The sequence below is a fragment of the Hyperoodon ampullatus genome, assembly GCF_949752795.1.
Source record: "Hyperoodon ampullatus genome assembly, chromosome: 2".
In the NCBI taxonomy this organism is placed as follows: Eukaryota; Metazoa; Chordata; class Mammalia; order Artiodactyla; family Ziphiidae; genus Hyperoodon; species Hyperoodon ampullatus.
The window spans coordinates 74,826,640-74,844,335 of record NC_136915.1 but is presented as its reverse complement, the minus strand read 5'-3'; the positions used below and the strand labels follow the sequence as shown (position 1 = coordinate 74,844,335).

The window sequence follows — 17,696 nt, the reverse complement described above, 5'->3', positions numbered from 1 at the left end:
GAGGGTGAATTAGTACAGGGGAAAAGTGTGGGGTTGTAAAAATTAATTAAGATGCTATTGTGAAAGCCCAGTTAACATTAGTGAGAGACCAAACTATGTGGTGGTAGAAAGAATCTTAGGGATAACAAATACATTCCAAAGGAAAAATTAAACAAGGAGTGGAGGCATAGAAATCAGACAAAGCTTGTGCAGATTCCTAGTTCATCTTACTAGCTGTTTGACTTTGGAAAAATTACTTAAATAGGTTATGGGCTTAAAAGGGAAATTAATATCACACAAAGTTGTTGGGAAGATTCACTGATACAATAATATAAAGTACCTAGCAATGCTAGACATATAGTAAGGAATAAAGAAATGAGATTCCCTTGATTTCTGCACTGATTTTCTTCCCCATGCTCCATACACTATAAGATAGAAGCCAAAAAGAGTTAATTGAAAGATTTATGGCAAAAAGGTTATTATGGAGTGTTATTTTATTACTTATCTTTAGCAAATTACAGTAAATAAACTTGAAAAAAATTCAGAACATAAACACTTTGTCCTAATTATGAACAGATCCAGAACATTGCCACAGTAGAAATGACTTAAAATGGCAGCTATTCTTCTGGAAAATGCTCTTTCACCAAGATTTAATCAATGAGTTAATCTTCTCAGTAACTTACACAAGTCACTATCTTACCAAAAAAGGAATTTGAAACTTCCCTAAATACTTTAAAGCATAAAAATGGTATCTTTTGTAATCCTTTTAATATTTTATGATTAGAGTATATTCTGTTAACATCTTAAGAAACAAAAAATATTAGGGACTGTACAGATAATAACATTTAAATAAGTTTAATAAAAAACATATAAATTTGATATAGTATCATGTCCTCTGCCAACAGTGACAGTTGTACCTTTTCCTTTCCAATTTGGATTCTTTTATTTCTTTTTCTTGTCCGTTTGCTGTGGCTAGGACTTCCAATACTATGTTGCATAATAGTAGACAGAGTGGGTATCTTTATCTCATTCCTGATCTTAGAGAAAATGCTTTCAGTTTACCAGGGAGTATGAGTGTTAGCTGTAGGCTTGTCATTTTTGGCCTTTATTATGTTGAGGTATTGTTCCCTCTATACCTACTTTGTTGAAAGTTTTTGTCATAAATGGATGTTCATGTCAATAGCTTTTTTGTCAAAAACTTTTTCTACATCTATTGAGATGATCATATGATTTTTATTCTTCAATCTGTTAATGTGGTGTATCACATTGATTGATTTGAGGATTCTGAACCATCCTTGCATCCCAGGGATAAATCCCACTTGATCGTGGTGTATGATCTTTTTAATATATTGAATTTGGTTTTCTAATATTTTGTTGAGGATTTTTGCATCTGTGTTCATCAGAGATATTGGCCCATAGTTTTCTTTTTTTATGGTGTCTTTTTTCGGTTTTGATATCAGGGTGATGCTGGCCTCATTCAATGAGGTCACAAGCATTCCTTTCTCTGAAATTTTTTGGAATACTTTGAGAAGGACAGATGTAAACTCTTCTTCAAATGTTTGGTAGAATTCACCCATGAAGTCATTTGGTTCTGAACTTTTGTTGTTGGGAGGTATTTTCTTTTAATTACTGATTCAATTTCATTACTGGTAGTCGATCTGTTCATATTTTCTATTTCTTCCTGATTCAGTCTTGAGAGAGTGTACTCTTCTAGGAATTTATCCATTTCTTCTAGTTTGTCCAATTAGTTGGCATGTAATTGTTTGTAGTAATCTCTTACGATCCTTTGTATTTCTGTGGTGTCAGTTGTAACTTCTTCTTTTTAATTTCTGATTTTATTTATTTGGGCCCTTTCTCCTCTTTATTTGATGAGTCTGGTTAAAGCCTCTTATCTTTTAAAGAACCAGCTCTTAGTTTCATTGATCTTTTCTATTGTTTTTTTCAGTCTCTCTTTCATTTATTTCTGCTCTGATCTTTATGGTTTCTTCTACTAACTTTGGGTTTTGTTTATTCTTCTTTTTCTAGTTCTTTTAGGTGTAAGATTAGGTTGTTTATTTGAGATTTTTCTTGTTTCCTGAGGGAGGCTTGTATCACTATAAACTTCCCTCTTAGAGATGCTTCTACTGTGTCCCACAGATTTTGGATCATTGAATTTCATTTTCATTTGTCTCCAGGTATTTTCTGATTTCCACTTTAATTTCTTCAGTGACACAATGGTTGCTCAGTAGCGCTATATTTAGCTTCCATGTGTTTGTGTTTCTTGTACTTTTTCTTTGTTGTTGATTTCTAGTCTCATATAATTGTAGTTGGAAAAGATGCTTGATATGAGTTCAAAATTCTTAAATTTATTAAGACTTGTTTTGTAGCCTAGCATTGATCTACCCAGGATAATTTCCATGTGTGCTTGAAAAAGAATGTGTATTCTGATGCTTTGGGATGGAATTTTCTATATATAGCTATTAAACCCATCTAGTATAATGTGTCACTTAAGGGCAGTGTTTCTTTATTGATTTTCTATCTCGATCTGTCCATTGATGTACGTGGAATATTAAAGTCCCCTACTATTAATATGTTACTATCAATTTCTCCCTTTATGTTTGTTAATATTTGCTGTATGTATTTAGCTGCTCCTATGGTGGGTGCATATATATATTTATAATTATTATTACTTCTTCTGGCATTGACCCAATTATCATTATGTAATGTCCTTCATGTCTCTTATTATGGTCTTTGTTTTAAAGTCTATTTTGTCTGATATAAATATTGCTACCACAGCTTTCTTTTCATTTTCATTTTCATGGAATACCTTTTTCCACCCTCTCACTTTCAGTCTGTGTGTGTCTTTAGATGTGAAGTGAGTCTCTTGTAGGCAACATATATATGGGTCTTGCTTTTTTATTCATTCAGCCACTCTATCTTTTGACTACAGCATTTAGTCCATTTACATTTAATGTAATTATTGGTAGATATGTACTTATCATTTTGGTAACTGTTTTCAGGTGGGTTTTTTTTGTTTCTTTCTTCTTCTTTTGCTCTCTTCCCTTGTGATCTGATGTCTATCTTTAGTGTTATGTTTGGATTCCTTTCTCTTTTTTGTGTGTGTATCTATTATAGATTTTTGGTTTGTGGACACCAGGAGGTCTATATATAACAAACTATACATACATGTGGTTATTTAAGTTGATAATCTCTTATGTTTGAATGCATTCTAATGACGCTGCATTCTTACTTCCCCCCTGCATTTTTTAGATGCCACAAAAAAGACTATTATAACTAATAAATGAATTCAGTAAGGTTTCAGGACACAAAATTAATGTATAGAAATCATTTGTGTTTTAATACACTAACAACAAACTATCAGAGAGAGAAATTAAAACAATCCCACTTACAACTGCATCAAAAACAATAAAACACCTAGAAATAAATCTAACCAAGGAGGTAAAAACCTGTACTCGGAAAACTAAAACACATTGATGAAATAAATTAAAAATGACACAAACAAATGGAAAGATACATTGAGCTCATGGATTGGAAGACTTAATATTCTTAAAATGGCCATACTACCCATGGCAATCTGCAGATTCAATGCAATCTCTATCAAAATACCAATGGCATTTTTCATAGAACTAGAACAAATAATTCTAGAATTCATATGTAAACACGACCCTGAATAGCCAAAACAATCTTGAGAAAGAAGAACAAAGCTGCAGGTATCATGCCTGCTGATTTCAAAGTATACTACAAAGCTACAGTAATCAAAACAGTATGAAACTAGTATAAAAACAGACACATAGACCAATGAAACATAATAGAAAGCCCAGAAATAAACCCATGCTTATATGGTCAATTAATCTACAACAAACAAGGCAAGAATATACAATGGAAAAAAGATAGTCTCTTTGATAAACGGTGCTGGAAAACTTGAACAGCTATATGCAAAAGAATCAACCTGGGTTATTTTCTCACACCATATACAAACATAAACTCAAAATGGATTAAAGACTTAAATGTAAGATCTGAAACTATAAAATTCTTAGAAGAAAACATAGGCAGTATGCTATTTGACACCTGTCTTAACAGTGTTTTTTTTGGATATGTCTCCTCAAGCAAGGGAAACAAAAACAAAAGTAAACAAATGGGACTACCTTAAACTAAAATACTTCTGCACAGTGAAGGAAGCTATGAACAAAACAAAAAGGCATCCAACTGAATGGGAGAAAATAACTGCAAACAATGTATCTGATAAAGGGTTAATATCCAAGATATACAAAAAAACTCATAAGTCTCAACATCAAAAAACAACCCTATTGAAAAATGGGCAGAGGACCTGAATAGACATTTTTCTAAAGATGACACACAGATGGTCAACAGGTACATGAAAAAATGCTCAACATCACTTATTATCAGGGAAATGCAAATCAAAACTACAATGAGATACAACCCTACACCTGTTAGAATGGCTATTATCAAAACGACACAAATAACAAGTGTTGGCAAGGACGTGGAGAAAATGGAACCCTCACGCACTGTTGGTAGGAATGTAAACTGGTACAGTCACTATGGAAAACAGTATGGTGGTTCCTCAAATAATTAAAAGTAGAACTACCATATAATCCAGCGATTCCACTTCTGGGTATTTTTCCAAAGAACATAAAAACACTAATTCAAAAAGATATATGTACCCCTATGTTCACTGCAGTGTTATTTACGATAGCCAAGATATGGAAGCAACCTAAGTGTCCATTAACAGATGGATTGATAAGAAGATGGAATATAAAATGGAATATACTCAGCCATAAAAAAAGAAGGAAATCTTGCCATTTGTGACAACATAGATGGACTTAGAGGGTATTATGGTGAGTAAAAAATAAGTCAGACAGACAAAGAAAAACACCATATGATTTCTCTTATATGTAGAATCTAAAAAACAAGTGAACAACATAACAAAACAGAAACAGACTCATAGATACAGAGAACTCAGAGGGGAGGAGATGTGGGGTGATGAATGATATAGGTAAGGGAGATTAAGAGATATGAACTTTAAGAGTTTACAGGATAAATTAAGAGTTACAAAATAAATGAATCACAGGTTAAAATACAGCGTAGGAAATATAGTCAATAATATTATGATAACTTTGTATAGTGACAGATAGTAACTAGACTTGTCATGGTGATCATTTTGTAATGTATAGAAATATCAAATCATTATGTTGTACACCTGTAACTAATATAATATTGTAAGTCTATTATGCTTCAAACAAACAAGCAAGCAAGCAAATTGGAGACATTTTGTTGTTGTGCTAGCAATACAAGTATGCTGGTCACTTACCCTCCCTAAGATCCAATTACCTCATCTAGATAATTAGGGTAAGGACTAGTTGATCTCTAAGAGCTCCATGCTCTTACTCCATGCATGTACAAATCAGAAGTGTAGAGTTCAAGGATGAGTTGAAGCTTGGATTAGAGTACATGGGAAGAGGGTATAGAACAAGAAAACAGGAAGAGTGGATAGTCCAGAGATTGAGATTAGCAATCTTTAAAGAGCAGAGAGAAGGAAAAAATAGAACAAAACAGGAAAAGGCACATGAAAAAGAAGAGCCCAGAAAGGAAATACTATAATTAGGAGCATGGGGTTCCAGAAGTCCAGGGACAAGACAGTTTCAAGGGAGCATCACTACAGTCATAGGCTCTAAAAAAGTCACATAAGATGAGCAAAAAGAGTCCACTGGACTTGGTGATTAAGTCACTGGATTGGTGGTCCACGGTAGTGCCATTTCAGTAGAGTAGCAAGAAGCAGGAGATAAACAAGGAGGCAGCTAAATTCTTGTGGGTTGAAGAATTAAAAGGAAGTGAGTTAGCGGATAGTGATTAAACTATTTTTTCAAGAAGCATGGTTAGAAAAGATAAAGTGAAAGAGGGCAGTAGACAAAGATGCACAAATGTGTGTATGGGTGTATTTAATTTTAGAGAGACTTAATCCATTACTACTTTTCATGTTAAAGGTTAGTTTTGGTTTTTGTTTTAAAATAGAGGTTGGGCTTCCCTGGTGGCGCAGTGGTTGAGAGTCCGCCTGCTGATGCAGAGGACACAGGTTCGTGCCCTGGTCTGGGAAGATCCCACATGCTGCGGAGCGGCTAGGCCCATGGGCCATGCCCGCTGAGCCTGCTCCTCCAGAGCCTGTGCTCCACAATGGGAGAGGCCACAACAGTGAGAGGCCCGTGTACTGCAAAAAAAAGGAAAAAAAAAAAAATAGAGGTTGGACTGAAGCCTCAGACCAATCTAATGCTGTGCTGTCCAATATGGTAGCCACTAGCCACATGTGGTTATTTAACACTCGAAATGTGGCTAATTTGAATGGAGATATACTGTAAGTGTAAAATAAACATCAGATTTTGGAAACTTGGTATGAAAAAAAGAATATGAAACGTCTCAGTAATTTTTTTTTTTTTTTTTTTTTTGCAGTATGCAGGCCTCTCACTGTTGTGGCCTCTCCCGTTGCGGAGCACAGGCTCCGGACGCGCAGGCTCAGTGGCCATGGCTCATGGGCCCAGCCGCTCCGCGGCATGTGGGATCTTCCCAGACTGGGGCACGAACCTATGTCCCCTGCATCAGCAGGCAGACTCTCAACCACTGCGCCACCAGGGAAGCCCCAGTAATTTTTATATTAATTACATGTGGCAGTGATAGTATTTTAGATACGTTGGGCTAAATAAAGATCTATTAATTAAGAATAATTTTAACTATTTTTTATTTTTTAAAAAATGTACCTACTAAAAAACTCAAAATGACATATGTGCCTCACATTATATTTCTATTGGATAGCACTAGTTTACCCACCATCTCTAACCCTGATTACTCATTCAGTACTGTTTCCTCCACATTTTCCCATCTGTATCCCAGCAAGCCAAAATGTCATTCTTGAGTACATAATATCTGTAAGATAACATATCAAGATTCGCCATTTTTCTTTTACTTTCCCTCAATCGTGATTACTAGGAAAACAGAAGCTTAATATTTAAAGCATGAATAATTCAGACACCTTGATTCATTAGATAACACTAATATATGATAAATACTTAAAATTCATTTTTTAATTAATTAATTTCTTTTAGCTATAACTGACATGTAACATTATTAGTTTGAGGTGTATAATATAATGATTTGATATTTATTACAGTATGCAGGTTTTCAAATTTTTCCCTACTTTAACTTACATTTTAAATTAAACAGCTCAATCATGTTAAACAACAGGGCTTCAAGTGTCAATTAAAATAAGTCATAAAATAAATCACTAAATTTCTGTTACCTCAATCTAAGGATCAAGTAATTGGTCCCAACATTTTTCCACAAAGCCGAATGTAACAGAGATGCCTGTTCTTTACATATAGAATTCAATATTTTGTTAGCAAACATATATATACCTATTATGTATAAATAATTATTGAAATAATAATGTACCCCCCTACACTCAAACTATTAATTGTGTGTGTCATATAGTCACAATAAAGAGGAATGCAAATTAAACACAACAATAAAATTATCTGAAGGTGTCAATGGTAAGTTATTCTATTGCATGTGTTTAATAATCTAGCAGATAAAATTTATTCTTCAGGTAAATAACAGTGAATACACTAGTATCATTTTTAGATTTCACATATAAGCAATATTATGTGATATTTGTCTTTCTCTGTCTGACTGCTTTACTTAGCATGATAATCCCTAGGTCCATCCATGTTGCTGTAAAAGGCATTATTTCATTTTTTATGGCTGAGTAATATTCCATTGTGTATATATACACACCTTCTTTATCCACTTATCTGTTGATGGACATTTAGGTTGCTTCCATGTCTTGGCTACTGTAAATTGTGCTGTTATAATCATTAGGGTGCATGTACCTTTTCAAATTATGGTTTTCTCCAGATATATGCCCAGGAGGGGGATTGCAGGATCCTGTGGTAGCTCTGTTTTTGGTCTTTTACGGAACCTCCATACTGTTCTCCATATTGGCTGTACCAATTTACATTCTTACCAGCAGTGTAGGAGGGTTCATTTTTCTCTACACCCTCTCCAGCATTTATTACTTGTAGACTTTTTGATGATGGTCATTCTGACCAGTGTGAGGTGATACCTCATTGTAGTTTTGATTTGCATTTCTCTAATAATGAGCAATATTGAGCATCTTTTCATGTGCCTGTTGGCCACTGTTGGTATGTCTTCTTTGGAGGAATGTCTATTTACATCTTCCACCCATTTGTTGATTAGGCTGTTTGTTTTCTTGATATTGAGCTGTAATAAGCTGTTTGTATATTTTGGAAATTAATCCCTTGTCAGTCGTACCATTTGCAAATATTTTCTACCACTCTGTAGTAGGTTGTCTTTTCATTTTGTTTATGGTTTCCTTTGCTATGCAAAAGCTTTTAAGTTTAATTAGATCCCATTTGTTTATTTTTGTTTTTATTTCCATTACTCTAGGAGATGGGGCCAAAAAATATTGCTGCAATTTATGTTAAAGAGTATTCTGCCTAGAGATTATCATACTAAGTGAAGTAGGCAAGACAAAGACAAATATCATATGATATCACTTATATGTAGAATCTAAACAAATGATACAAATGAATTTATTTACAAAACAGAAATAGACTCACATAGAAAGCAAACTTATGGTTACCAAAACGAAAGGTGGGGGAGGAGGGATAAATGGGGAGTTTGGGATTAAAATATACACACCACTATATATACAATAGATAACCAACAAGAACCTGTATAGCACAAAGAACTATACTCAATATCTTGTAATAACCTATAATGGAAAAGAATCTAATAAAAATATATATGTATATAACTGAATCACTTTGCTGTATACCTGAAGCTAACACAACATTGTAAATCAACTATGTTTCAATTAAAAATTTTTTTTTAAATTCCCCCCCCAAAAAAACCCAAACCAATGAATACACTAACCTTCTGCTTATCTAAGATCTTCATTGCATAATACTGTTCAGTGGCTTTATGTTTCACCAACATGACTCTTCCAAATGAACCTGTTCCAAGGGTTTTTTTCCTTTCAAAATCTTCCAGCCCGGCATTATTCTACATATACATGAAAAAATAAACTTTAAAATTAGAAATTTTCATAAGACTATGAAAACTATAATAGATTTAATGATATACTATCAGAATAGGTAATTTATAACTACCCATTTAAAAACAATACAAAGAGACTACTGAAATTACAGATTATTGGTTCTATTTTTCCCTTTGAATAAGAAAGGATCTAATATTTGAGAAGAGACTTACATCGCAAAACAAAGTATAATAGTAATGTGAGGAAGTAAGATCTTCAGTTGAAATATGAAAGGTCATATTCTAATATGAATTCATAGTATTGGACTTCTAATAAATTAGCTCCATATTTTAATAATTACAAACTGACCAGAAGTATGCAGTCATGGAAGCCACATAATCTTAATGCACTTACAAGTAATTATAATGAATAGATAAGCTGAGGATCAGAGTCCTTTCACTAGTTACCTCTGAAGAAACACTGTCTTACTTCATTTCTATCCTTATATGAACTAGATAATAACAGCATGAGAGATACTAATGGTTTTCTCTCTCTGATGTGATAATAACCCAGTATTACCTAAAAAAGGAACAATAAGGTAAAAAGAGTTCCTCACTCCCACAAAGATAACCAGGAGTCGGAGTCCCAGAAGAATAATCACTCTCTTTCTCCTTGAAAGATGCTTTGTTATAAGCAAACATCTTTGTTTGGCTTTGACTATAGCATAGAAGCAAAGAATTGAAGGCATCAATCTATTGAATTTGTTGCTGCCACAATAAAATGAAAATTACTAGGAACAAATTATGCGCTAAGTGGCACCAAATAGTAATTGCTAACCGATTTGCTTAATAGGTTTTCATTATAAACATCTTCATGAAAATCTTGGAAAAAATATTTCCAAGGGCCATTCTGTATAGCATTAAGCTTGAGAAAAATGTGATGCAATATGGTTCTTTTATAAGTGAGGAATTTGGATTGCTACTGGAATTCACTGTAGTTGGACTTAATCTTTTGCAAATCAACCTTGCCTTTGTAGACACATCACAGCTTCTTACTGAATCATTAAGGAGAAAGCAAGTAACTCTAAGTTTTTATTTATAAAACTTGTTGTCATTCTTATTTCTAATAATTTTAAATTGCCATGAGATTCTGTATGAATACAGAAAGAAAAAGTCCTTATAATTCTGACTGAATAAAGTATTTAATTTTATGGATTAATATTTAATTTTTGGTTTTATCAACAACAATGGATTGAAATGTTTAATAAAGTTCCCAACTAAATAATGAAAATAAACATCATTAATAGACAACAAAACATCTCTTTCTGCTAGTCACTGCTTTTCATACGAATATGCCATCTTCCTCATAAATTATATAGCTCATGCTCTAAATCTTGGTAATGATGGCATCTTCATAAAACATAACATTTTATTTAGAACTACATATTTTTTAGTGAAAAAAATACTTCAAAAGGATTTTTATGCTAGGAAAAACGTTTTCAAAATTTCACCTACTATTAAAGGTCATTAATTATTTATAAAAATAAATTGAAGAAGAGTTTTTGGCAAGTGTAGATGGCTCTTTTTATATATAATTTTTAGATCTTAGTTAAGATCTAAAGTACTTAAATTATATAGAACTTAACCCATCAAAACATTTATGAAAGGATCCTAGTGTACTTGGTATGTTGTCAGTGGCCAAGTATTTGTGATTAAGAATTTGAAACTGCACAATATGATCCCTAATTGTCATAATTAATAAAAATAATAAATATGGTATCAAAGGCATAAATTAAAATTACTAGAATATTAGAAAATATCAAGAGTTTGTAGCAACTTGGAATTAGTATCAAAATGTATAATCAGGTATTATATCAGAAATTAGTTCCTTCTCCAATTTAGGTATACATAAAATTATTAATCAAAACATAATATTATGGCAAAATTCTCACGTTCAGCCTACATTTATTAACGCTATTTGAAAATTAAACTTTCTGAAGTAGTTAATTATTTAGGTGAGAATCATGATTTTACTTAAAGCAAGATTTTTAAATCATAGAAAATTTTAAATGTTCCTTACCGGAGCAGGATTTTCCCATTTTTTTAAAAAGTCTTCTTTGGCTTTGGCTAGAAACTCTTTCACTGAAAATATATTAAAAAAAAAAAACAACCAAATTTTGACTTCTAAGAATATTTATACTACATACATAAATACATTACACATAAATATACTTGCTTAAAAAACACAGACTTAAGTCAACTATGGTTGCCATGAAACATGTATTCACAACCATGATATATTTGAGAGCTATTTAGTTTCTCTAAAGAAGAAGCAAACAGTTTCTCCAGTTTCTAAGAATATCTAATACTGTTCTCTATGGAGGTCACTTTGATAATTTCAAATTTAATAATAAAAATACTGTTCCTGAAAACATACCTGAAAGTAATGAAAAAAGTTAGAAATCAATATAGGACAAAATACTTATTGTAAATAAATAAGCCAGCAGATATTAACAGAGCATTTAAACATAAGAAGTAAAAAATCCGGAGAATGTGGATTTGTTGATTTGTGGAGTTTCAAAAATAACTGACTTTGATAAAGGGCTGTTTTCAGGTATAAGGATTTATATTATTAGATTTGTATCCTCTCTACTAAAGGTAAAGTGAAAGGGAAAAACTACAGAATAACACAAAGAATAGCCACAAAGACTTAAAAATAAAACAGAAGAAACCACAGCCAAAAAACCCGAACAGCTTAAAACTCTCATTCTAAATTTGGAGCAAACGAAAGGCCTGAATGCCTAATTTATAATATAAACTAAAGTAAAGCAATTCAAAATCAGATGTTTATATAGTGATCAATAATAGCCACATTATTTTATAGAGCTTTGGTTTGAAGTTTTAGATTGGATAAATGATGAATCATTTAAAAGGATTCCTCTTTTTCATTGTCTTCCCACAAAGCTATTAACAATGACTTCTGTTTACAAAATAACTTCAGTGTTTTAGAAACAAATAGGAAAAAAATTTCAGAGAGATAAAATGGCATTAACAAAATGTATTATTTTTCCCATAGTTAGGTTTGAGAGAGCAAAACCTAACTACACAAGAAGTAATTATTTTAGTCTTTCTTTTTTTGGGGGGGGGGGGGTTCCCAATATTCCTCTCATATCTGAATCTATAAATAAAGATGAAAGTAGGATTTAAATAGTGTTGAAATAGTAAAAGGCTAAACAAATGGCACAGTGGCATTTATTTCAGAAGTAATAATAAGAATGATGATAATGATGATAAAAAGACAAAAGTTCAATGAGGGGTTCACAAATACTTTAATAAGATCTTCTAATGATGCAGTAGTATTAAACTGAGGCGTGTAAGATATATTGTAATTTCCTCCTTTACCCCCACTGAAGTACCTTTGGCAAAATACTGTTAAACAAGAAAGCTGTTGGCATTTTAAGTGCTTTGAGATTTCAAAATGGTGTTAACAGGCACCAACAGCAGACATTAGTTTTTTTTTTTTTTTTTTTTTTTTTTTTGCTGTACGCGGGCCTCTCACTGCTGTGGCCTCTCCCGTTGCGGAGCACAGGCTCCGGACACACAGGCTCCGCGGCCACGGCTCGCGGGCCCAGCCGCTCCGCGGCATGTGGGATCTTCCGGGATCGGGGCACGAACCCGTGTCCCCTGCATCGGCAGGCGGACTCTCAACCACTGCGCCACCAGGGAAGCCCAGACATTAGTTTTTATGTAACACTAGTGTGCATTTCTGAAGATATTATTTTACTACTTTATATAAACTGTCACTTGTATTTTGCAAAATACTCTCAAAATACCTATTTTAGAAAATTTGAGAAAAATAATTTTTAAAATTAGAATTTTCCATTGTATGAAAATCTCATTCACCAAAACAATGAATCAAATAATTGCAACTAATTATGCAAATATGATCTAATTCTTCCTGGCGGTGGATTTGGGGGTGGAAAATTATTACATTTTCTTTGAGTTTAGGAAGGTTCAAGGCATCCTACTTCTAAAAAGTTAATATACTAGTTACAAATGAAGAAGAGTGGTTTTATAAGTAAGATCTTTTTTTTTTTTTTTTTTGCATGAAACAGACATCTGCACAGGCCAATGACTTGGAAACGACAGCTATAAAATAAATTAAAAACATAATTTATTGCTAAATGCAACTGGGGCTTTTAAGAAACAACTTGTGATTCCCAAAATATACCTCTGATTTCTTTTGAAAAATATTTTTAGTTATTTTCTATCTATAGAACTTGCACATCAAGTTGCAGTATAAACTCTCCAGATGCCTGCATGAGTACAGATACTTTGGAGACATGGAAGAAAATCAGGAAAAGGAAAAAATCCCTAACATCCTGTTTCAGCTTCTCCTGTCACTTCTTGCTAATTGGATCTTGAGTTAAGAAAAAAGTAACTGGTCAAAGGAAGGACTGGCAGTATTTGCCAAAGATGGTAAGTTGAAGGAAAATTTCCTTTTTTCCTGCTTGGTGAGTAAACTAAACGAAAAATTTTAAGTACTACTGAATTTCATGCACTGATAGGATATTCAGGAAAATCTTTGAAATACTCTCTGTACTCATCAGTATTCTGAGTTTACTGTAGAAAGTAAATAACAGTTCTCATAAAGGTCTTATATGAAAATTATCAGAAATGGTATGAATTAAAGATGTTAAATTTTGAAAATTATTTCAACAAATAGATTCCCTTTTAGAGTAAGGATAAGCATTAATTATAATGTCATTAAATAATTCCACAAAGTAAACTCTGTTCCTGCAACACTTTTTGTCACATAAGTATACATATACACATGAAATATCTGGTTTATATGTGTACTATTTAGATGCAAAGATGAACACAGTTAACTCTTTGTAAAAATACTGGCTAACCAAAATATATACGTTATAAATATAAACACAAAAAATAAATATAAACACAAAATATATACGTTATAAATATAAACACAAAAAATAAAATATTTTATAACATGCTAGATTACGAATAACTCTAAAACAATAGGCAATCTAGAACCACATGTATTTGCTTTGGATTTTATTATTTTTACACAGTGGTGAATTTAACTTTCTAAATGCTTTTCTCTAGTTATTTTTAAAGTTTATATCCACTGACATAAGGTGTTGGCAACTAATTAATAAAACGAGTGGTGGGAGAAAGCCAAATTCAAACACTGCAGCACATTTAATCTGGAGTTCCCTATAAAGCATATACTTGAAGTTCTCAATTGTTTTCTTGTGTTCGTATATAAGCCATATCTACATTTACACTCAATTTAAACCCTTGTGATATCCTGCAACAGCCACAGGTTTTGGAGCTCAACACATATGAGTTATAATATTGGTTGTAATGCTTCTTAGTAATCATCAGTACCTATCTAAAAACACAGTGATTAGTAACACTCCTTAGGAAAAAACATCTCAACAAAGGATTTTTCTGCAAAAATATTTTGTTCTGTACTGGTCAATAATGGAGCAAACTAGGTACTAAAAAAAATGAGGACACACCAAAAATTACCTCAATTTCTTCCCAGAAGTATATACTTCAATTACATTTATTTTCCACATAAATTTATTTTCTCTTCAGTTTAAGAAATACCAAAGGAATCTATATGTTCACCCAGGGTTGGTTTGTAGAAATATTTACCCACATTCATGAGATGAAGAAAGAAGAAACAAAGTGATAATTTTTATGCATATCTACAAGTACATTAAAAAAAACTTAAATCTTACCACCCTCAAAATATCTTTGAATATATTTATACACATGACATTGTTAAAAATTAGAGAGTTCATTTTAAACATTAGGAAAATTTATTAAAAATTCAAGTACGGCATATCTTTATTCCATGTGATTCAGATAATTCTGCAATGTTTCACTAATTATAGTTAGTAAATTTATTTACTGGGCAATTTTTGGTTCTGTGTTGCTGCTAGATTCTAGATTGCTACTGATTATAAAAAGGGCATGTTGTTCATTACAGTATGCCATTATGTGAAGCTTAAAGGAGGTTATCATTCATGTTTTATAAGAAGGGTTTAGAAATCTATTACTGAACAGATTATAACTACTCCAGATGTTGAATTGTCCAGTTTTCTTTGTAATGTGATAAATGTCACCTCTCTCTTTGACACCTCTTTTACAATAAAAGCACAATTTTATTTAACTTCTTTTAATGGATGTCAGAAAATAGAAGGGAAACAAATAGAAAACGGAACAAAATAGAATATAAACTTCCTAGGGTAAATACCCAATTAAAATATTAGCTGTTTTACTCAAAATTTACAACTATATTTTTCTTTCAAAAACCTTTCATTAAGCTGTTATCTAATTTAAGTGGTGTGTATTAATCTGTCTTATGCTACCCTGTACAGCTCCCACTATTTCACAGTGCTATATTTGTTGTTTCTAAAATATCACACAAGAAACTGCAATATAAATAATTTCTGTGGATAAAACTCAACATAAAACTAAATAAACCATTTCTCCCATCAACTAAAATATTTTATTAACTCAGAATATTTTATAAAAATATAACTTTAAGAGGAGCATAACAACTTGCAAACAACCAAATAAAAAGTTTTAAAAGGTAACATTTGTTTTATTAAAAGTAATTGCCTACCAGATACTTCTGAAGAGGAGCAAGCTTGTATCCGAAAAATAAATTAAACAATGATTAAATGACACTCATAAAAACAGCATATTAGCATGAAATCACTTATACACATTTTTACAGAATATTATGTACAGACTAAAACATTAATGTAGAAATGATTATTTGACTGAACATATTCAAATAGAATATTTTAAAATTAAATGGTTAGGAAGTAAAATCAATAATTACTGTTCAGCACCAAAATCAATACCATTCTAATTTTCCTTAAAACAGCTAACAAAAAATGTAACTCCTCATAGCAATAGCGCTAATAATATTAAGTAGCATATACTGAAATACACATCCTATAATTACTGCAATGCCATCTCTGGACTTCTGTTCTTTTTCAAAACTCTACTGTAGGAAAGACACTCTGAATTGTAATACTTCATTAAGTCCCTTCTGAGAGACAGTAGTGTCTTCCAGGTATTTTTACTTCATTGGTGCTGGTTTAACAATCTTCTCAACACTTATTGAGCACTGTTCAATGGTACCAGAAACTGAGCTAGACTCTGGGAACACATCTCCACTATATAGGAGATGAGAAGCTAAAGGGGAAATAGATGAACCACTGTAATAGAATGTGACAAGGATTACAACTAAAAAATCTACAGGTGCTATTCGAGCTCAAAAGAGGAAATTCTTGGGTAGTAAGGTAAGGCATAAAAGATGATGCAGCATTTGTGCTGAATCTTGAAGGATAAACAGTTCCTCTGGCAGATGAAGTTGAGGACAAAGATAGGCTGGGATGATCTTGAATCAAATGCATAAAGGAAAGAGCACGGTTTACTCAGGAAATGTCAACAGACCTGAAATAGCTGCAGCATAGGGTAAAAGTGTAGAGCAGCAGTGGGAGGTGAAGTGTATGGGCAAGAAAGTGCCCAATCCCGGACGTAGCTGCTCGCCACAGCGACGCTTTTCAGTATGTGGAAAGGCCCAGGAGTAAACTGAGTTATTCACAATTGCTGTACTCTATTTCTTCTGGGAAACAGGAGGCAAGATCACTTGCTAAAGAAAGAGGGGAGCCAGATAGAGTAAGGAGGAAGAACAGTGGGGGTTACAGGTCTGAATATTTTAAATCTTGATGGCTATCCATTTAGGGAATAAGAGAAGGAGCTGTTCCTCTAAAATTTTCTATTAGGGAAAGAGCAAGTATTAGGTACTATAAGCAGTTGTTTCTTAACAGTATCTTTTTTTTGTAATAAGTTAAAATTTTTTTTAATGAGATTATAATTCATGGGCCCCCTAATCTCTTTGTAATTAAATTATTTTCATCTTCATTCTTTACCTAAGTAAAAGCATTATTCTATTTAGGTTATTTAGTGTATGTCAGAAAGCACAAAACAGGATGGGAAGGGAGGTAAATTAGTTATGAAAATACCAAGTTCTATCAACAAAATAACAGTACAATCTCTTCCAAAACCTCTAGGAAGTGTAAATCTAGTAGACTGTAATACTGTCTTCTGGCACTCCTACTTCAAACACTCACCTCTTTAGAACTCTATATTTGTTATTTCTAAGTATACCCCCCACACACATACATGCTGTAGTATAAATATTTTCAGTAAACTAATATAAAATATTCTAGTTGCTACAAAATGCCTCATAAAATCCAACTTATAGCAACAAAGCAAACAAATTATTCTGTAAAAAGTGGTTTCCTACCAGATGCTTCTGATGATTTGCGTGCTTGATCAAAAAGAATAAATTAAACAGATTAAATAACACATAAAATAACACACACACAAGAAGTTACCAACCCACACATGTTCATTAGATATTCACACATAGGAATAGAATGAAAAACACATATTCAAAAGTGTTTTATACAATGATTACAATTAATTCTTTGGATACATATATTTTTTTAACCCGTCAAAAACCCTACTCTGGAAATGTATTAATGAAATATCATATTTCTATCCCTTTAATCTGAAGAGCAATTGTGTTCACTTTGCTG

At 32.4% G+C, this 17,696-nt stretch overlaps 1 protein-coding gene across 4 annotated transcripts in view; it reads right to left on the bottom strand.

Moving 5' to 3' along the window:
- Positions 1 to 17,696, bottom strand: part of PRKACB (protein kinase cAMP-activated catalytic subunit beta) — a gene marked incomplete at both ends in the record, with an annotated part of 140,459 nt that overhangs the window by 34,654 nt on the left and 88,109 nt on the right. For 2 of the 4 annotated variants that reach the window (XM_079696334.1, XM_079696333.1), the window contains 2 exons: positions 8,941 to 9,069; positions 11,123 to 11,184. In XM_079696334.1, the coding sequence (XP_079552460.1) occupies positions 8,941 to 9,069; positions 11,123 to 11,184 (191 nt within the window). Of the gene's footprint in view, positions 1 to 8,940; positions 9,070 to 11,122; positions 11,185 to 15,703; positions 15,723 to 17,696 lie in introns of those variants that run through there. The other 2 variants (XM_079696335.1, XM_079696336.1) reach the window with 2 other exon arrangements.